The sequence below is a fragment of the Musa acuminata genome, chromosome BXJ1-4 (genome assembly GCF_036884655.1).
Source record: "Musa acuminata AAA Group cultivar baxijiao chromosome BXJ1-4, Cavendish_Baxijiao_AAA, whole genome shotgun sequence".
Taxonomy (NCBI): Eukaryota; Viridiplantae; Streptophyta; class Magnoliopsida; order Zingiberales; family Musaceae; genus Musa; species Musa acuminata.
In genome coordinates, this window is record NC_088330.1 from 42,621,818 (window position 1) to 42,644,463 (window position 22,646).

General features: G+C 36.2%; 3 protein-coding genes across 4 annotated transcripts; 1 reads left to right on the forward strand and 2 right to left on the reverse strand.

Annotated features, from left to right (window-relative positions):
* Positions 1-319: 319 nt before the first annotated feature.
* On the forward strand, positions 320-2,291 carry LOC103982355 (protein LOW PSII ACCUMULATION 1, chloroplastic). The gene is made up of 5 exons (XM_009399267.3): positions 320-608; positions 834-1,409; positions 1,474-1,524; positions 1,598-1,766; positions 2,026-2,291. The coding sequence occupies exons 1-4, from the start codon at positions 400-402 to the stop codon at positions 1,737-1,739; spliced, it is 978 nt and encodes a 325-aa protein (XP_009397542.2). The 5' UTR covers positions 320-399; the 3' UTR covers positions 1,740-1,766; positions 2,026-2,291.
* LOC135671816 (sterol 3-beta-glucosyltransferase UGT80A2-like) lies at positions 2,136-17,857 on the reverse strand. The gene is made up of 14 exons (XM_065180051.1): positions 17,620-17,857; positions 15,970-16,151; positions 15,448-15,690; positions 14,685-14,796; positions 14,422-14,592; positions 10,407-10,470; positions 10,172-10,229; positions 8,982-9,159; positions 8,349-8,479; positions 6,493-6,595; positions 6,322-6,398; positions 5,150-5,197; positions 4,917-5,066; positions 2,136-2,534 (listed from the first exon to the last, which is right to left on the reverse strand). Exons 1-14 carry the CDS (start codon positions 17,678-17,680, stop codon positions 2,355-2,357), a joined length of 1,758 nt encoding a protein of 585 aa, XP_065036123.1. The 5' UTR covers positions 17,681-17,857; the 3' UTR covers positions 2,136-2,354.
* Positions 17,858-19,390: 1,533 nt separating this feature from the next.
* Positions 19,391-22,308, reverse strand: LOC135671817 (dehydrodolichyl diphosphate synthase CPT3-like). Of its 2 annotated transcripts, none has more exons than XM_065180052.1 (2): positions 22,181-22,308; positions 19,391-20,955 (listed from the first exon to the last, which is right to left on the reverse strand). In XM_065180052.1, exons 1-2 carry the CDS (start codon positions 22,238-22,240, stop codon positions 20,086-20,088), a joined length of 930 nt encoding a protein of 309 aa, XP_065036124.1. In that variant the 5' UTR covers positions 22,241-22,308; the 3' UTR covers positions 19,391-20,085. The 2 variants fall into 2 exon arrangements, with proteins under 2 accessions (XP_065036124.1, XP_065036125.1); XM_065180053.1 differs by lacking the exon at positions 22,181-22,308 and adding an exon at positions 21,279-21,705.
* Between the last annotated feature and the right edge of the window lie 338 nt (positions 22,309-22,646).

Below are 22,646 nucleotides of genomic sequence, written 5' to 3' on the forward strand. Positions count from 1 at the left end.
ATATGCAAATTCTCCTTTCAGTAAAATAAAAAAAATTTAATGAGGTTATCCTTTTTTAAATGGCATGACTGCCCCTTAATAAATTGGCCGTTTTTATATATTTGTCAAAATATATATCCTTTTTAATATTTATATATTAAAAAGTGCGTTTTCTTATTTTTTATATTTACCCTTCTAAACTATATATATATATATATATATATATATATATATATATAGTTTATAGGGGTAAATATAAAAATAAGAAAATATGAAGGATATATGTGTAATTTTTCCAGTAAGTCGCACACTGCTATAATATGAGCCACGGAATGGCGTGGTCGAGCAAACGCCAGTCGTGGCTTCTTCACGGTAGCAGAGCCGCAGAAGTGGGAGGAGGTGCGCGCAACGAGAACGGCCATGGCAGCTCCGGCGCTCGCCTCTCTCCTCATCTCATGCCCGGTTCGTCATCGAGCCCTGTCTCTGGCGCCAACACCTGCACCTCTCGTAAGCGGAGGTGGTTGCTCCTCTCCTCGACCCCCGGGGGAGCGCCTTGGCCCGACGAAGCGGCGGCCCCACATCATCCGCTGCTCGGCGGCCAACAAGCCGTCGCCTTCCACCGAGATCAGGTCATCGACGAGTCCACCCCTCTTGCTTCTTGTTTCTTTGCGCTCGAATTGGAAAGATCCGAATGATTGCTGTTAGGGCTTATTTATGTCTTGGTAACAAGCGTTACGTCTCCTGTCTTTCTGATTTCAACAAGAATTATAGTAATGTCACCCTGTTCTTCAATTTCTCGGAAAAAAGAGGTCTTTTTTTGAGATTTAAATTTCGTTTTTTTTTTTTGTCTCTAGTTCAACAGCCAAGATAAGAAGTGAAGTCCTCTCACCATTTCGTTCGGTGCGGATGTTCTTCTATCTTGCGTTCATGGCAAGTGGTGCTTTGGGAGGATTGATTTCCATCACGCGGTTGGTTCCTGCTCTTGTCAATTCGTCAAGAGCCGCAGACCTCCCTGAGATTTTAAAGGGGTTTGGGATAGATCTCGGAGCAGTTCTGTTGTTTGCATTTCTGTATACGAGGGAGAGCAGTGCCAAAAATGCTCAGCTAGCAAAGTTATCGAGGGAGGAAAACCTCTCGAAGCTTAAGCTTCGGGTGGACGGGAATAGAAGCATCGCGGTCGGTGATCTGAGGGGAGTCGCACGTCTTGTCATTCTCGCCGGTCCTGCCTCATACATTGCTGATTCCTTCGCCCGTAGCAAACCTTACACGGATGGACTTGTGGAGCGAGGAGTGCTCGTCGTTCCTTTTGCTACAGATGGAAATACGCCTAGGTTTGACCTCGACGAGATTGATGAGGAGGATGAGGCGATCGTCGACAAAAAGAAGAGGCTGTGGCGGCTGAGTCCTCTTTACACTTCTGAATGGGCCAAGTAAGGGATATTAATTCGGGCCAAACATATCCTTTTATCATTCTTATATTTGCTTCATTTGCAGATGGTTAGATGAACAGAAGAAGTTGGCCAATGTCTCGCTCGATTCACCAGTGTAAGTATTCTGTCGTATGTTTGACTTGGTTTTTAATTTTAGCTGCTTCCATAAGACTCGGTTGGATTTGTAGGTATCTCTCTCTGCGCATGGATGGTCGAGTTCGTGGGAGTGGCGTCGGCTACCCTCCCTGGAATGCGCTAGTGGCACAGTTGCCGCCGGTGAAAGGGCTGTGGTCAGGTCTTCTCGATGGCATGGATGGAAGAGTTCTTTAGGAAATCTCAACTTCTGTATATTGAATGGTACGATCCTCTTCCTTTGTTTATTACTTACTCTGTGCCGATTCAGTGTTGATGGCTGCAATATGTTTAAGATGATGATATATGGCACCAACAGAATCTAACATGAATGCCACAACATTATGAGCATGAGAGTTAATTATGAATGTGATTCACGAAGGTAGAACAGCAGTAGTGAATGAATTATAGAAGCTTTGATCACGAAGAATAATTTTACAAACATGAGATATAATGCTCCACCAACTTACTTTTCTGTTTGCAGGAAACAAGAAACCGTCATGGATTATCTAAGCAGAAAAGCAGGTGGGGGGAGGATGACAAAACATGCACCGATCTAAATCTCCATCTTGACTTCGATGAACTTTGGTCCTATATCTCAAAAGATGAGCCAAATTTGTTGAGACTCTCCTCGTACTGAACATACATCGGATTACATCAAAGGAAGTGATGTGCTGTTTTAACAAAGAACACAAGAAATACGATACAAACTTCTACATATAAATTATACATAGATCACATGACCTCCAAGGCTGTAAAATTGATGACCGATGAATGTGCAGATCAGGTGTAAAAAAAGAAATAGGATGAGGTTTAGGAACAACCAAAGCATTTTTTCACTGGGGCGAGCAAAGGATCCATGAAGGCTGAGGATTCAAGAGTATCCTGAGATGATAATTTTGGAGGAAGATGTTTCAAAAATGCTTTCACTGCTCCAGAAACACCATCCTCGGTTTCCATGGATTTGGCCAATATCAAAGCATTTTCTTTGACCTATAAATTTTAGAGATTCATATAAGCTCAAATCTTATTTCACTGTAACAATCATACCGACATAATGTAAATATTAGAAGCAAAAATCGTAAACCACAACATGAGACAACTATTAAATAATGGTAATTGAAAGTTGACACGAATGCTAGTATTCAAATTCAGGATTGAATTTAAATATTAGCACTCACTCTTGAATTTGAATATTTATGTCAATTTTCACTCGTCCTTGTTTAAGTATTATCTCCTATTATGATTTATGTTTTTTGTTGCTGATATTTGTATGTTATTTTAGTATGATTGCTTTTGTATTGATAAAAAATAAGATTGAGATTGTACAAATCTCTCAAATTTATAGTCAAGGAAAATGTCATGGCACTAGCCAAGGCAATGAAAACAGAAGATGATGTTTCTGGAGCAATGAAAATATTTTTGAAACATCTTCCTCTAAAATTACCATCTCAAGATTAATTTTAGAGGAAGATATTTCAAAAATACTTTAATTACTCCAGAAATACCATCTATTATTTTCATGACTTTTGCTAGTGCTACAATATTTTTCTTAACTTGTAAATTTGAGAGATTCCGTTAAAGCAATCATACTAATAGAACATACAAATATTAAAAGTAAAAAACACAAACCATAATATGAGATAACACTTAAAATAATGAGTGGAAGTTGACATAAATGTTAGTATTCAAATTCAAAAGTGAATTACAATATTAATGTCAACTTTCACTCACCATTATCACCATTATTTGAGTATTATCTTCGATTGTGATTTGTGCTTTTTATTATTAATATTTGCATATTATTTCAATATGATTGTTTTAGTGCTGATAAGAAATAATATTGAACTTGTATGGATGTCTCAATTTTATAGTCAAGGAAAAAATCCTGACGTTGGCCAAGGCCATGGGAACAAAGAATGGTGTTTCTAAAGCTGAAAGCATCTTTGAAATATGTTTCTCCAAAAACACCATCCTTTGTTTCCATGGCTAGTGTCACAACATTTTTCTTCACTTGTAAATTTGAGAGATCCATACATACTCAATAATGTTTCTTATAGGCACTAAAATAATTATACTGAGCAAATATTAAAAGCAAAAAACAGAATTTGAATATTTTCATCAAATCGCTTACCATTATTTGAATATTATCTCCTATTGTGGTTTGTACTTTTTACTATTAATATCTGCATATTATTTTAGTATGATTGTTAGGATTGAGCTTATATGGATCTCTCAAATTTACAATCAAGGAAAATGTCGTGGCATTGGCCAAGATCATGAAAATAGAGGATGGTGTTTCTGAAAATTTTGAAACATCTTCCTCTAAAATTACCACCTCATGATCAATTTTCAAAAATACACTTCATAAACACCATCCTTTGTTTCCATGACATTTGATAGTGCCATAACATTTTTCTTAACCTATAAATTTGAGAGATCCATACATGCTCAATCATGTTTTTTATCAATCTAAAACAATCATACTGACATAACATACAAATATTAGAAGCAAGAAACACAAACCACAATAGGAGACAATACTCAAATAATGGAGAGTGAAAGTTGACATGAATGCTAATATTCAAATTCAAGAGTGAATTCTAATATTCAACTTCAACTCTAAATACTAATTAAGGTTTTAAGGACCAACAATAAGACGCAAAATGAAGTTTGTATGTTAATTTAGCACCAATCGGATGCTTAGATAGTAAACATAGATAATGAGATCTGATTTAATGATTTGCTGCAAATAAGAAAGAGTCAATATCAATCTCAGTATGGCAATAAGTGGTTTCCTCTCATCTAGTTCTCATACTAGTCACTGCTGTCTTTTACCACAGAACCACCACCTATCTATTGTGACATTGTGTTTGTTTTTGATAAAATGGAGTTGTGATTTTTTTCATATTGAGGTATTTAAAGAAGAAATGAACAAAATTATAACACATGGCTAACAGAAAATATATCAATAGAAACAATAATGACTTTTTTGAGATGGAAGACAAACTATTTGACAGTAAGCATCCAAACGGAAGAAAAGGAAGGCTTATCAATCACAGATTGTTAATAAGAAAGAATGAATAAATTTACTTCATGATTATGGCATTAAAATGATTGTTGAGCCAACCAAAATATGCAAAATTGTATATCACTGTATTGCAGACCTAATATCTTACTAGTATGATCATGTCAAGTACCAACAACCATTAAGAAAGTATATAATGCTTGTAAAAATTAACTACCAATCAGATTTAATTCCAAGTCATATTTAAAAAATACTTAAACTCTAAAAGGACAACTTGAAAAAGAACTATCACTGTGATGATAGGAACAAAAACAATAAATAAGAGAAAAAGGATCAAGTATATCCACCTCGGGTTTCATCATAAAGTTTATTGCATCGACCAACTTCTGCAATGAAAATTGATCGACAGGAATAGGTGGAGGTCCTAGTCCCCTAGCATGCACTCGCTCTCCCCAAAAGGGTTGATCACCGAAGAAAGGTATGATGGTTGTCGGACACTACAAAGCCATGGTTAATAAGCAAATTTTGATTGGAATATAAGAACAGCGAAAAGCAAACTAAAACATATGAAAATTAGTACAGCAGCCTTAAGCCCAGCAGCAGTTGTTCCAGCCCCGCCATGATGCACCTGAGATGCAAACCACAACAATCAATTCAGAGGAAGGCTCACAATTTCACTAACTAGCATTGTGTCTTTGACATTCTATATAACAAAGTATATTACTAATTTAGAGAAATGAATGTCTAGAAAAAAATAATATTGAATTCAAACAGGTACATATTTCTTCAGGTACTAGATTTTGCCTACCTTACAGGCATATTACGTGTAAACTGTGAAGTCCGTATAACTACCTTATGACATGCATAACATTGTTCTGAACCCCCTTGTCCCTCTATAATATTAAGGACATGTTAGGAGCTGACATATTCTTCCATTTTCCCCAAAAGTACCATCTAAGATGGGCACATTTTCAAATTGGTACACTATGATTTCACTCGGATTGATAGATATTGATCAGTATTTACTAGTCTGGGTGAACAATGAGACAGCCCACCCCTTATGAGCGGTATAGGGGTGGTAACCACTGTGAATCATGCTTACTGCTCGACTTCAGCCCATCACGTGATTGGTACCGAACGATAAGCCCACCTGATGGTAAACCCAGCCCTCAGTATTGTCACTAGATCAAGATCCGAATCCTTGAGGGAAACACTGCGTGGGTGATCAGAAACCAAAAAGGACAGCCTTAGACAGAAAATTCTAAAAACAGAAGTCTTTTTCAGCGAATCAACCTTCTTATTTTCCTAGAGGAAAGAATGACAAAACTAATCATACAAACAGATTTCTCGGACATCCACATATTTCAAGCAGCTTCTGATATTTCTTGTTCAGTAATCTAGACTCAGCATTACATTGATTTATGTTTTCCAATTCGACTGGGTGCTTGGTCGAGAGAAAGGAAAAACACATTTAACAAAAATGATGGGAAAATCTCACTAATGAAAATGATAAGCTTTAGTAAACATAAAATCCTACAAATACACTACTTAATCATTAGTTGTAACTTAACAACATTAAGACCCAATGCAGCTGTCACACAGGGTCATGCACAAGCAGACGCCTGCAAATCAGATAAATCCACATATTATAAGGTTCCTGCTTTCCTCAATAAATGTCATAAAAGATCTGGCTTCATACAACAACCAAAAGTAGCAATAACATATACCATAAGCGTTAAATCTGAGGCTTACCACTGCCTTGCACTGCAAGAATAGCCAGTCATGTGGAACATTATCCAATGAGTAAACAAAATCCTTGGGTTCCGCCACTGAAAAAAAAAAAGGTATACTTTTGAATTATTTGTCGAGGCCAACCATCCAAAGACGAACAAATATAAACTGTAATATAAATATTATGCTTACAACTCCCAAGGCCACCCCAGCCCTTGTTAATGATGCCTCTCTGTTTAGTGATACTCAGTGCCTCCACAATAATCTCCGTCATTTTTCCAGGCTCTTGAACAGGCTACTCATAAAATATCAAAATAAAAAGTGAACAATAATGAAAAATAATTTGTAACAAAAGAGGACCAGGGTTCTTATGATAAAACATCAAACACACTAAGAGAGGCATTGTAGGATAGAATTTGTAATTGTGATGACAATCCCTACCAACAGTGAAATTCCATATTTTGTACACAGTAAAATGTATCATGATAATAATACAAGTGGAGCAACTTATCAAGAAAATATAGAAAATAACATGACAATCCAAGCATTTGAAGATGACTACGTATCCACTAATGAATTAGATACTGGTTTAACAGTATTAAAAAGTTGAGACCAGTTCATGATATGAACAGTTGATCAGGCTCATGCTTAAATAATTTCAATTTTCATAGAGCCTAGAGGTTAGGAATTCAACTTAATTGCCACCATGACTTTTCTTTGAGAAGGCATGGAAGAGTTTCCTTGCTGTAGTTTATCCCAAAAACGTTCTGATTATGGTAAGTTTTGCTTCTTTATGACCTGGTTAATTAGGGTTTTGGCTACAACACTAACCTTTGTACTTGCAGGAGCAAAAATATGACCACCGACCCCATATTGGTGGAAGACACATGCATAGGGCTGCCCTTTTTGAGTTTCCCCTTGGGCTGAATGGATGGGTGGGATGCAATCAGCAAAATGATTTTCCATACTGCGCTAGACATTGGCCCAATCTAACAACTTGCCATTTGACAACTTATCAAAAGGGCAAACTTGTCCTTTATCATTAGCATATGATATCGTGGATAAGACCTCTTTTTTTTCATTCCTTCATCCTCTTAATCTAAAACCAAAGTTCCATCCCGCACAAACAAACATGAAACTTAATAAGCCAGATGAATTTGCATTATAGATGAATTTGGAAGCTCCTCACTTTCATGACTGTCTTGAAATCATCATCGATACAATATTAAGCCATCCATCATATAATATACCCTTTTAGAATCATACCATTTTCCTCATGGACCATCATGCCATTACATTCCAAAAATATATGAAATTTCCTATAAAAAGATATGAGGTGGACACAAAAAGGGAAAGAAAGGATAAACAGAGAGACAGAGAATTCAATTAAAAAAGAAGGTGCAAAATATTGATTGCCCTCTGTACTAACTCAATCTTATCACCAAAGAATCACAATAATGAGAGTGACTTACCAGCACAGACTAATTGTTTAGAGTCAGTATTAATATTCTAAATTACAAGAATGATAGGGTATGCTGCAACTTCTCATGAATAATCTTGATATCTAAAATCTCATATATGCAGTTTTCTATATGCCATATTACAAGATGGTCAAGTTTTGGATGAAACAAATCTGGCCAACCCAAAAAATCACTTTCTTTGTGTATCAAGAAATTAAAGCAACATATTTATAATAAAGCATACAGCCTGTCTACGACACTATAATGACTGATATGCCAGAAGATTTATCAAACATGCTAGAGTCGATATAAAGACTCGAGAAAGTCAGAAAACCAACATAGAAATCTACTTAGTTAAAGTTTTACAAATGGTGTCGTGATTACAAATCAGTACACCTACAAGAAGGATAAAATCAATACTATATCTACAGAAACTAATGCATAGAATGTTACTGTCAACTAGCATCGATGATTCTAAGAATCTTTTGAGGGAATGCAAAACAAGGTAAGTGCACTCAGGAAGCAATAGTACTTTGCAGATGCTAAGGTTGATAAATGCATAGTTTCTTTTGAGATGACTGAACTTACAAGGCTACCAAAACCAATATAAATAGGCTTTTCACCAGCTTCCAGCCATTTCACAAGTGATTCTGGAGGTTCATAATTTGATGCAAGGTCAAGGAAACAAAATCCAACCACATCAATTTTGGGTCCCCAATCTGCAAACAGTAGCAATAAAAAAGATTCAAAATAGACAGGTTTATGTCGAAGAAGAACTGTCACACTTGCCTACACCAACGATCAAAATGAAATATATGTTTACACTTATGGTTAGTTACACATTATATAACATAAAACATACGCTACTTTTCTAAGGTAGATAAAATATTTGTTGCAATTGTTGTTCCTTTTGTTTCCTAATAGTGGAATAGTTCATATGACATACTTTTTTTTGTCATGTTAATAAAACCAAAAGAAAAAATAAAAAAAATTAGTGTCATGAGCCAGTTGCTAGCAAAAAATAATATAGAACATTAGAACATTTAACATTCAACCCCATACTGACCTATTATTTGAGTCTAAATTTGTGTTCTCATGTCATATCATCTAATATTTACATTTCATGGCGTAGTTTATTTTTATGATTCATTTCATGATGTAGTTTAACATTTACAGGCAAACCAATCGATTAATCATTAGCCGCTTAATTTAAAGAATTACCTTTTGGTTTTGGAACAAGATGTGGGCTCCATATATATGCATGAGGTATGTCAGAGGCAGAATCCTGTGCACCACTTAAATAAGTCACCGGTCGCAGTTTCAACTTTCTTTTTCTAAAATCATTTATCATATCCCGTATTCCAAGCCAAATCATAGAATCGACAATCTGATACGAAAGCTGCAAAATAGAACAAAAATCTTCTTAATCAGAAGAGGGCACAACAAATAGCTCAAATGTATACAAGATGCCAATCAAAACAAATTGCATTGGTCATTCCAATATGATATGCCCATTTTATATAAACTTTTCTAAAACCAATCCAGTTTTGATCAATTTATTAGCTTTGTAGTCAGAAATTGATTAGAATTAGCTAGAATCGATCAAACACAACCAGATTTAGCTAATACTAGTTAATTTGACAACCTCAGAAGGAAAAAAAATTATAAAAGATAAGGAGAATAAGAAAATCGTTGTTAACTAAAGGCAAATATATAATTAATATAAAATAGAAGAAATGTTGATATTATTTGCTATTTGTTAGAACCAACATATTTATCATCTACCACCATTGTAATATTTATCATCTAGCATTGATAATACAGAGAAGGAAACGATACAAGAACAAAGAAAGAAGAAAACAAAAAGTAGCCCTTAACCCTATATGGGATCAGGTATACCATAATATAGAGGAAATGTCAAAAAACACACAATTAATCTACATCATCTAAAAATGCACCTATATGGTGGATATAGAAGCTCCAAGCTACATATACATATTAATTTTTTCATTAAAAACTATATTTTATTTTTATATCCTATAAATCTTTTATCTTTTAATAATATTATTATTTTTTAAGATTTTTTTCTTGGTTGATACCGATCTCAGCAATATGGATACCAATCTAGTCAAATGTATCTCCCCAGCCCATACCAGGATTTTAAATCTATGGATAAAATCTCCGAAATAATTCAATAGCATAACTATAAAAATTATAAAACCTAAGCTGATGTCAAAAGCACAAATAAGCTCCTTGGACTAGCTTACATATACAATACTATACCACACTCGAGTTCTTAACCAGATTAATCAGACATGTTCAAGAATACTTTGATATTTTGATACACAAAAAAATAACCAACCAAGCAACATCACTTATTAGCAGTTGAGAGTGGGAAATATTATTCTTACTCTATATCCAGCAGATTGCTTGACACGGGAAAGAGGATGCGGAAATTCACTAGTTGGTCTGAAATTGTGACAAATAATTAGATAAACACACTTCCACATTTAGGTTTAGCTAAAAGCCGATTAAGCATATGAATATTTAAATTAATAACTTCAATTGGAAGATAGGTAAACATTACCATAACCTAAAATTTATGATATGCTAAACCAGAATGAAAAAAGGGAAATAAGATCTCACGTCCATGGCATTGTGAAAATAATGTGAATTGGTATTTTCAGCGCCTCAGCAATATGGGTATGTCCTGAATAAGCAAATCCAAGTCAATGATTAAACTTGAAAGTCAAATTGCAAATTATGAAGGCAACTTCATCGTCACAAAAAAGGAATGAAACAAATATAGAAAGAAATTCATCATCACCAATTGTTAGCCACACCTAAAATAAATGGTTAAACTTCACATATTATAAGCATTTTCCTACAAGTTCCCATATTGTGCAAGCTCATCAAACTATGCCAAATATGTTCAACTTTCCCATGTGCATATAATGAAACAAAATATTTCTATTTAATAAGACGATTGAATTTGCTTTAATGCTAAACAAGTAACTTGATTTAGCATAGGATTATGGAATCCTAACAAGCTTACAAACAAAGAAGAAAAAACTTAACGAAGCAGCATATAAATGCCTTTATATAGGGCCAGATATATCAACATTTCCCAACTCTGAGATTCATACAATGCAATGTTATTAGTCAAACAAACAACCATCAAGTTCTCATATTTTTCTCATCAATGACAGTCATTAACTTGTTTACACTAGCATGAAAGACAACACTAGTAGCAACGAACATTGCTGCATAGTTAACATACTATAAACTCAAATGCTACTTTGGAACAACTTGAGGTCTTCAACTCTTGAAGATATTATTTTAGACACAATAGTTGGCAAATGCCAGTGGCAAAGCTTAATATTGCACCTAAGCTTTGAACCACAGCTAAAACTTCATTTTTGTTCTTGTATGTGAGTATGCCATTAAAGATGATATCAACTTGTTTTTCAATCATCAAGGATGCAACTAATATGAAATTTAAGACCCTTGCATAATGATGGCAAGTCCTTGCAAAGAAAATATGAAAGACAATCTTCCTTCAAAAAACCATAAAAAACATGAATCGTGATAAGGTATCTTATAGCTTGATTGATTAGTCAAATAATGATATAATCCATACAACTTCCACTATGTCTTGCATCATCTTGATGATCTGATCAAGGAAATATTTCCTTAACAAAGATTTATCAAGGTATCTTTAGTTTTATCGAATCGATAAAACATCAACTTAGCAACAAGAAAACTCATAACCTTTCTTTAATTACAACATGTATAATTAAATTATCATGACAAGTATGATAATTAATGATTGTTTAGTTCAAGATATGCAATACTGTACCGTACCGGTGTTTCGAGATTGGCTTAGTACGGTACGGTACCATGTACCGAGCGGTACACCAGGGCGTACTGAGCGGTTTTATATATTTCTTCCTATTACTGTAGCACTATAGCACGTTCCGTTCGGTAGCGGCGGTCCACGTACCGATATGCCGTCGGACCGGTACGTATCGCCCGTACCGGGCGGTACCATTCGAAATTACATACCATGGTTTAGTTCCCATATATAACTATAATAAACACTTTAATTTTTTTCTGTTCCGATTAATAGTGGATTAGTTCCCATAGGTAATTATGTTATTCCATCTTTCAAAAGATTAATAAAGAATTGAATTAAAAAATAGGAAGAAAAAACACAGGATTGGTAGAGAACAATTTTCTGAAAATATGCAAATCCTGTAGAATATGCTCATATTCCATTAGGAATCATACCATAGTCATATTCTATTGAACTATTTATTGTTGCTAGCCAAACATCACGTGAACTGTATAAAGCAATATTTATTATACTTATAAGTGCTACTTGCTAGGAGGTTGAGCCTGACCTTTGTCTTTTGTTCCATCTCCAGAGTTAGTTCTGATAAGGGGGAACATTATAAATTAGTGTTTGTAAAAATCCTTAACTTATTTAACATGACTCCCTCCTAGTTCACCATTAGTTTAACTCTTACTTCCCTAAAGACAACATAAACAAATTGAATGAAGAGTCATCACCATGATACTCTCTCCGACCCATTGTATCTTTGTAACTATGCCCCAATAACTATTCGCCAAAGTAGCTAGCATAACGGGCTTTGATTTGAAATTTCAAATCATAAGATTTCTCCATTGTCAATTTTTTTTCCATTTACAAAGTGCTTAATGTAGTTCTCACTACTTATTAAACCATTCATACATTAATGAAGAGAGTGAACCATGTTCCTTTAGACCTAAGAAGCATAGATACAGACATGGGACACTGACACAACACGAACACAACAACGCGTCAATTTAAAAAAAATTAGGACACACACACACACACACACACACACACACACACACACACACACACACACACACACACACACACACACATATATATATATATATATATATATATATATATATATAATATTTGATTTACATGAGTTTTATATATTACTCAAATTATTATATTTTACAATTTAACAAAGTTATTATAACAATTATAGTTTATACAATTTACAGTTTATTCAAATTATTATAGTAATTTAATCAGGGATTCAGAAGCAGTAAAAAACTCAGATTAAAAAAAAGATAGGTTACTAATATGTTAACAATTTAATCAGAAGTAGTAAAATAACTAAGATTAAAAAAAACTAAAAAATAAAATAGGTTAATAGTTTAATCAGAAGTAATAAAAAAAAACCCAGATCAAAAAATAAAAAATAATAAAAATAATTATATGTTAATAATGTCTTTTGCAGTAAAACAAAGCTAAACATTAGTATACATTAAACCTTTGGCTTGCGACGCCACATGGCTGAGGAAGAAGCTTTATAAAGGGGCGACGATAGTGCACGACTCTGCCTCTGCAGAGGGGCACTCGGGATGGATGGTCCGATGGCAGCGTGTGACTTCACCTTCGCAGAGGGGCACTCAGGGTGGATGGTCCGACGATAGCGTGCAACTCTGCTTCTGCAAAGGGGTGCATGGGGTGGATGGTCCCACAATGCACAATGGCAACGCGCGACTCTACAGAGAGGCACTCAGGGCGGATGGTCCGATGATACACAATGACAACAAAGGGAAGGCTGGTGATGTGCTAGGGTTCAATCGGGACAGGAGGTATTCAACGCCAAAATCCTCCCTGAATCCGTGAGGAAGAAGGATTCTAAAGGTTCCCGGGACCTCCGTACGTGCCATCGAGCCAGATTCTGAAGGTTCCTAGATGTCTTTGCACGCGACCACCGAGTCCGACACACAAACGGCGTATCCAACGAATTAAAAAAAATAAAAATAAAAAAAGATGCATGTTGAACGTATGTTCAGTTGTGTCGGAGACGAATCTGTGTACGACACATGTCGGACACGGGTACATCACCCAAATCATCGTGTTTGTTCTTCCCAACTTTAGACCATGGATTATCAAGGTTGAAACCAAAACAACCTAAGGCTGCATACATTAACCCTTTCCAAACTCCACATTTTATTTATACAATGTCAATAATACTCCTCTATCAAAGGATTATTTTTGTCTCAGGTGCTGATATCATGTTGGTTTTGACCTTACCAATAGGAACAAAATGGAAAGGACTCCGTAGAAACCAAATCAAACACACCACATTGATCTACATGTCTACATACCCTCATCATGGCACCAAACCCTATAAGTGCACTAGGGCCTCCCACCCATGGTGGTACTTCTCTCCTCTTCCACCTCCACCTCCTCATCCTCCTCTGTAGCCACACCACCTCTTCTCATCCTCTTCTTTCTCACTTTTAATGCCTCGGTACGTATCAAATCCATATCGGTTCGGCTAGCAACGATACCTAAATTGCATTCCTTGATATAAACCATGTAGTTTATTCAATTTTAAGATTTTCGTCAAGTTTCTACAATTTCTGTTTTATTTAGTCTTAAATCTGCCAAATGTTTAACTTGTATTAATAAAACAGAGGTCTGTTTACTTAGGGTAGTGTGGTCATATATCAATTTCTATGTTCTTGGAGGATAAATAATGGATTCTAATAATATCTATATGCAATAACAAAGACCAAGAGCAAAAAAAAAACAACCTATGCTACTTTCAGGTAACAATACAGAGATTCAGATGAAACTAACCATATGCCGGTGGATTTGCAATTATGGCATCCGCTTTGAAAGGAATACCAGTGTCGACATCAGGATCCTTGCAGGCAGGAAGTAATGAAAAAATGATTTCTTTAATCTGTTTACGTTGAATAGGTATCTCGGAAGGTGCAGAAGGTAAGAACCCTTTATTCTTCACCATATCTGGAAAATTAACATTGCATGATATAAAGCAAAACTATCAAAACATAAATTCATTTGACTTTAATTAACAAGTTAAGAAATGATGCACATACATTCAGCAAGGACCTTTGGGTCTCCACCTAAAGGAAAGAATTCCAGTCCAGCAGTCAATACAAACTCCTTGAAATTTGCATGAGTTGCTAGTCTAACACGATGACCATAATCCTATATAAACATATTCAATAGTCACAATATAGTAATCTAAAATGTAAAATGTTAATATCAAATAAAGCAAGTACATATACCAACAACACTGTTTGGTTAAACACCTGAGAAGGATGTCCATTGTAAATAGAACTAATATTCCAATATAAAATATAACAAAATTATATTCCAAAATTTGTAGGAAGCACATTTCTTTCTGAAATTGAGAATTACTAGCAATGGCAACAATATGAACCATTTAAAGATATAAATTGATTATTACATGTCGTAAGGTAATCTTCAACCAAATACATCCAAAATATGTCTTTCTGAATGAGTTTCTTATACTAATCCAATAAGACAAATCTTTTTGGAACAAAAATTCTTAATTCATTTATGTCAAGTCCCAAGTGCATAAAGGGTGATCTCAACATACTAAAATCAAGATGAATAAAAATACATGAACTTTGGCAACAACAACATCATAAACAATTAGCAAAGTTTAAAAATTAAAAAATAAAACCCAAGATAATCTTTCCAGATGCTTTTATAATTTTACTCAGAATGGAGTAAAACGACCTGTTATACCCTAAAGACAAAAACCTGAAGTGAGTTACAAAATATATACTGATGGTAATTATTAGTAATACATCACAATTCGAGATAGCTAACCTGTAAACGTTTTCCAATCGCAACAAAGGGCTGCACATCACCTCGTGTCCCAACAATAAGAATGACAATTTGCATAGGAGGTCGATATTGGAGATCTGTCGAATCTAGTGGCTCTTCATCAACTGTTTCACCATATGCATCCTCGGATTCTACTTCTAATGATGTAGCTTCAAGATTGCTCGGAACATCAACCACAACAGTTCCATCATCTTTCACTGTAGCAATTCGATTTAGCATCTTCATCTGCACCATACAAAGAAATAAAAAAGACAGAACGACTGTGACTCTAAAAATTTATGTTTCAATTTTTTAAGCCACCAAAGGTCAAACAAGCCCTTAGTTAAAGAGATCAATGCAACAGTAGTAGATTGTCTCAACATATAAATTGAAACTGACTATGTGGAAACAGATGTAAAGTGACAATAATTTTGCAGCATCAAATGCTATATACTAAAGAAAACTCTTGTAATACATCAAATTACAACACACCCCAAAAACTATAGGATGCCAAGAGGCTCAAACCTTCTGTTTATCAGAAATCTTATCATCAAACAATTGAGCTGTTGGATCATCATGGGGAATACTTTGCTTACGTCTCTCAGTCTTTGACCTTTCCAGATTTGGCTTGACTGTGGTTGTTTCTAATCTTTCAGGACAGTTTGTTCCTCCAGGCATCGTATTTGCCCTAGGAAGACTTCTGTCAACTAGAAATGGCAAAAAAAAGAATTTAGACATTGCACAATAATACAAAAGAAAATTTTGACTTCTTGGACAGTAGAAAATCAGCTGATTCATGTTACCACAAGTTTGGCATATACAGAAAGCAGAATCAATTAATAATTCCAGCTTCATTTTAAGCAATCAAAACTAGAATAATCAAGATGTAATGGCGATGATTAAAAAAATGTTATTTTAATTTCACTGTTTATAGAATGACTCTAGAATTTATTGAAGTACAAGAATTCATTTCATTTTTGTAACTAGTCACAAAACTAGCTTCTTCTGAACATAAGGCCCAGAAATTCTCGACTTGAAAAGCTATATATTTCAAATGAGAACCTTACATTATGCTTCAAATCAAAGAGAAACATCTGGAGTTATCAAATCATGAAAGGCAACAAAGATGTGATCACCACTTGCTAGCAACTGACTTGCACTGGAGACATAAAAATTTCACTATATATATATATATATATATATATATATATATATATACTGTGTGTATATATATATGTATGTGTATATATATACATACATATATATATATATACATGTATACATGTATACATGTATACACATATACATATACATATACATATATATATACATATATATACATACATATACATATATACAAATACATATACATATATACAAATACATATATATATATATATATAACTTAATAAGCTTTGGGTCTTTGCTAACGTAGAGTTGTTCACACATCTCCTGCAGAGGACAATGGTAGAAGCAACAAGAGACAACTCTAAGTGAAACGATAATTTCTTTAAAAAAATCTAATATATCTCTAGCCTGAGAAAGAACAATGACAAGAGATGGGGGAAAGAATCAAAGAACTAATACACTAACTCAAAGTTTGTTTTTCTATGGATACAGGGGACCACATCATGAAGAAAAATGCAAAAAAAAAACAGCTTGGTAAACCTTCTTAAACTAGTACCAGCAAAGATCCAGCGCTAAAACCGAACCCACAATTGCAATAACGATCGCTTTCAATTCCTAGAATGCACCGCATGGTTAACCCTTTCGGTTCATTGCAACAGAGTGATTCTTGGACAACTTCCTCTCAGTTACTTGTCCGCTCAACAGTGGGGACACAAAACCAGTCCAGAATTCCCCATCTGGCCTGAATCAGCAAACTTCACTCTTGAGATCCGCCGTTCCTCAAAACGCATCAAAAGGACCGATTCTCTAATCTGAGATCACATTCTCATACTAATTAGAAGCTTCCATTTTCACATCCAACCCAACCCAACCCAACCCAAAACACCCCCGAAACATGATCCACAGGTTCAATCACTCAAACGCCCCCTGGCATGACCCACCGCATCGCATGTGCGGCACCAGACAACCCCCGAATCCGAACCCGACCTACAAGAGGCTGAGGAAAGAATCGAAAGAGTCGAGAAAATGAAAGCTCCCGAGGATTACCGGCGGGCGACGAGACCGATCCGTTGCCGTTCATCTCCTCCAGGACGCTGCCGTTCTCCATTCTTGCCCGCTTCTTCACGGAACTTCTCGCAGCCGGCCGGAGAGAGTGAACGGGTAACAGAGAGAGAGAGGAGGCGGGATCTGATGCTCGCCGAGGAAATCAGGGAGAAGGGCAAGAAGCCAAGGCGAAGTCGAAGGGGATCGGACTCGTGTTTCTTTATGCCTTATTTTGGCCTGCGGGTGGCGACAGCGAAGCACCCACGTGGTAGTAGAGTTCCTACGCGTTGGATAAAAAAGAAGACACCCCGCTTCGGACACCTGTCCGCAAATCGGGTCGGATCTCTAAACGGATTCGATAGCAAATTATTAATTCTCCTATTATTTATAATTATCGTAAGATTGTTTAATTTTTCTATTATTTGTTTTGTTAATGAGTATCTCAAAAAATCAAAATTAATTAAAAAAATAGTAATATACTTGATATAATCTACAGAATTTTGTAAGAAAAGAAGTTTTCTAGATCTCGTGTCATTCCTAATCAAATGTTACAATACAAGTATATACACATGATGTTATAATTTGATTGTGAATTATGCTTGGGTGAAGGAATGATTATGAGTTTAATCATCGCTTATTTAATAACGAGAAACTTGCATGTACCAATTAGTCATTCATATGAGTAATTCATGGGTCGAAACACATTATGATGCTCGTGTTCTTCCTTATTCTCGTTCTTCCTCTTTTGTATCCCCCCTTAAGCTCACATCAAAAATCACGATTATGTGATTTGATTAACCTACACAACTGTTGGTTCGAATAAATGGGAAGCAAAACATTATACGATCATCTGTGATTCATCACTCATCTTCAGAATGAGCATCCTTCACATCACGAATGCTACAATTGCAAATCCCCCTGTATATTTACTCGACGAATGAGCTTCATCTCAATCTCTGTATTGTTACTCGACGAAAGTAACATTATTTTTTATTCTTGTTGAATCTCGAATTTTGATGATAAAATTAATTGATGAATTTATAAATTTATTAATTAATTTTATCTATGTATTCATATATATATATATATATATATATATATATATATATACATGTATATATGTGTATACATATACACACACATATATATATATATATATATATATATATATATATATATATATATATAGATATTCACATTCAAATTCCTAAATTACAAATTTAGGATATCTAAAGTTTGGAAAGGATATATATAATAAATATATAATTTAAGAATTTGAGTGTAAAAGCAAGTACCTTTCTCAATCAATATCGTAATGTCTATTATTTGCTAGATTGAGCATTTGTCTTCTAATTGATTTATTTAGGTGTCTTGGACATCATCATCAAGCATGCTATTTTTGTAAAATTGGTTTTCAGGGAAGAACTAGCTTTATCAACTTAGTTTTCCTTGAAAATTTGTGTGGATCGTACTGTAATACTTATAATGCTTGTTGGTGGAATTATCCTGTCATGGAAATTTAGTTATCCAAATCGAAAAGATGTTTAAATCAAACCTTTTTTTCTTAAGGTATGTAGCAGTGTATGTTCAGTTATTATACTGTGTTCATGAATGAACATGCATTGATACACCAATGACTTGTCGCAATATGCCACTCAGGAAGAACATCAAAATATGAGCATTCGAATTAAGAGTGTCGAACAATTTTCTGGTAATCTAAACTATCATTCTAATTCTTTCGATTATTAATTAGTTCACAATCTACAGACAGACATACAGGAAGGTGTTATTTCAATCAAGATGTTGAAAGGTTAGCTGCAAGTACAATAGTTGTATCAGGAACAAGATTCATCACAAGTATAACATTGAGTAGCAGCGAGGAAAAAAGTCCTACCTAAAGTCACAAAATGATCATGAAAGCTATTCTTTACTCCGATGTGCTTGTCGGCTGTAATGCCCCTCCTGCTAATTAGATTCTTCTGCAACTAGACTCTGAAAGTAGAGACCTTTTGACTAGATTCATTAGCAAGTGGATCAAATCTACAAAGCCTTCAACTTAGGCTGTCTGAAACTTAACATGGAGAAGAACCACACACCACATGCACAATAATAATGCTGAGTCGATGACGACGGCGATAACCTATCAGATTTTTTTCTGAGAAAAAATTGAAGAGACTTGTAGGCAACAGTGACAGCCTTGGATATGTTCCAACCAAAATGCCTCTGTTCACAAGAATAATAATCTTCAGTACATCCTTCCTTTTCGATCTCACATTGGAGATGGAGGGACGCCACCATTGATCCATCACTTCAATGCGACAACAAAGCAACCAAACTAAATGATACTTGGAAGGCAAGGCTCAAGAGCAGTGCTCCCACACGATGATGATAAACAAGCTCAAAACCACAGTGTACAATAACATCCAGAATAGCATGACAAGCCTTAAAAGCAAAGCATCATAAGCAGGTTTAGTTTTCCTTCTTAGCCAGTCTTCTCCTTGCTTCCAAGTAAGGATAGATCTTCTGGTACTCCAAGATAGCCCAGACTAGGTTCCTAAGAGAAAATTCAGGCCACAGCGGGTTTGGATTTTGCAAGTGGCTCAACGAAGTCTGCCAAAGAAGAAAATTACTCAGCCGAGCCTCCCCTGATGTCCTAATAACAATGTCAGGGTCAGGGCAATCAGCAGTGTCTAAGTTCTCCTCTAAATCAGCCACAGTAACGTAACCGTTAATGTCCTCACACACCGATTCACCGTCACAATTCACATACCCTTGTGTTCTGAAGCTCTTCCTCGCACACGATTTTTTGATGGCTCGCATGATCTCATTGGTGGAAGTATAGGCGACGCAGATCGAGAGAACTGGCCCAGTGTTATCGGCAGTGTGTGTCATTGCCTTCTCAGCTGCCAACCTTACCGGCTCACTCAACAGGTCCAGGCTTCCCCAGAAGTTGATCCTAAAACCATATTTTTGCACAATGCTCTCCTCCTCTAACAACTCATCAATCTTTTCCTTCATCAGATCCATAAGCGACTGGACCTCCTCTGGTTTTCGCTTGAAGTTGTCAATACTGAAAGCATACACGGTCACATACTTCACGCCCATTTCATAACAGTATTGACAAATAGAGGTAAGAGTCGTGAATCCAACACCATGACCGGTGCCTTCTTTCACATTCCTTCGCTTGGCGTATCTCCGGTTCCCGTCCATGATGAATGCGATATGGTTGGGCATAGGACCAAGGGCGAGCACAAGAAAGAGGCACCTACGCAAGAAACGCCATACGCTTGCAAAGATGTTGGGTTCAGGTTTTCGACCATGCTTTTCCATTTCCAAATCCTAACATCCAGTAAAAAGGAATTATTAGAACTCAACAAATTTCAGGTACCTAAAAAGACAGACAGTCAAATTGTACCCACAAAGCCAAAAAGACAAGGAATTAGCAGACTTATTACGATCGAGGCAAGTATCACAAATCTAACCCTCTAACGAAGCAACTTCGTCTCCATATGGATTTGGCAGTTGTGCATATATGGAAAGAAATAGAAGACTGTGGTCGCTTCATCGCCAAGGAAAAGATCATCGGACGGCCATAAATGGCTCCGATTTAAGATTCATGGTATGAACGACCGAGAAAGATGATTTGGGAAATTAGATCAAACCTCGGTCAGCGGATGTCAGCGAGGAGGGAAGACCGCCACGCCGGTACTCTCCCACCTAGCTCCTGGAGCCGCGGCGGGCGTCGTCCCTCGGCCCCGCCTTCGGAGCCGCCGTCCGAGGTGCCAGCGACGAAGCCGGACCCGGTCGCGAGGTCGAAGAGAAGAAAGACGCGTGGACGCGGTGAGAAGTTGCCCGCCGCCGGAAGCGGGGGGAAGCGATGTGGATGGCGGCGGTGGGGTAGGGTTGGCACACGGAGAGACAAAATGGAGCGGCATATAGAAGGGAACGTGGGCTCCGGTCCAAATTAGGGCCTCCCTGTTTGGGCCTACAAGATTTATAATGGGCCAGCCCATTTAGAGCGAATCCATTTCTCCCTTTACACGCACTAAATAGTTTTACGGGGGAATAACAACAGATAAAGTAAGTACTCGAGAATTCCGTCTTACTCTGACCCAAACCTAAGAAACGACCTATAAATCCTCATTCAAAGACCCTCTCATTGCTATCTAATGCATTCCTTAAAATACGAGTTAGTCTATAATAGTAACAGCTGGAACTCCATTTTATTATTATTAGAGAGAGAGAGAGAGAGAGAGAGAGAGAGATCCTAAATGTTATTGGGTGAAGTATAAACAAGAGCTTCAAAGTGATTGCTAACGAGAAGTCATCTTCTCTTCCTTTTATATGTGTTAATCAAAGTAAGCTATCATCAGCAGGGAACTTGGTTGTGAAGTGGGATCATTTCATGCAGCCACAAAAGACAAGAGACAAAGCAAACCCAGTCAAAATATACAGAGATTAGCTGAAGAGCAGAAGAAGAAGTAGAATTGCTTACTGGGAAAAGGAACGAGAGGAAGGGAAGAGAAGCATGTAGAAACAAAGGCCATGAATGAAGAGGGCATACCTTTTCAACTTTGATGACCAAATTCCGGTGAGGAACGGACACACGAGGTAAGGTATACATATAGCTGAGGATGGGGGGGAAGACGGGTAGAGGATGATGACCTTTCAGAGAGAAAAGAGAGGCTAGAAAAAACATCAAGAGGAAAAAATAAAAATGTAAAGATAAAAAGAAAAAAAGCCTATTCCACCACAGACACGCACACACACACGGAACAGGAGCACCACAAACCAAGTTAAAGAGAGAACGGTGATGCAGACGCATACTTCAAACAGCTGATGGAATATATCAGTTGTTGAAGTCACCAAAATCGATACCAGACACACAACTGTTGGTAGGAAGTATATATCCATTTTGTTGAATTACACAATCTTATTTAGGATGACATACTTAAAAAGTAGAGAGGATTCATGCGAAGGGAGTGAATTAAGTTTCAACAAAAGCACAGAGCTTAAGAATGTCATACCAA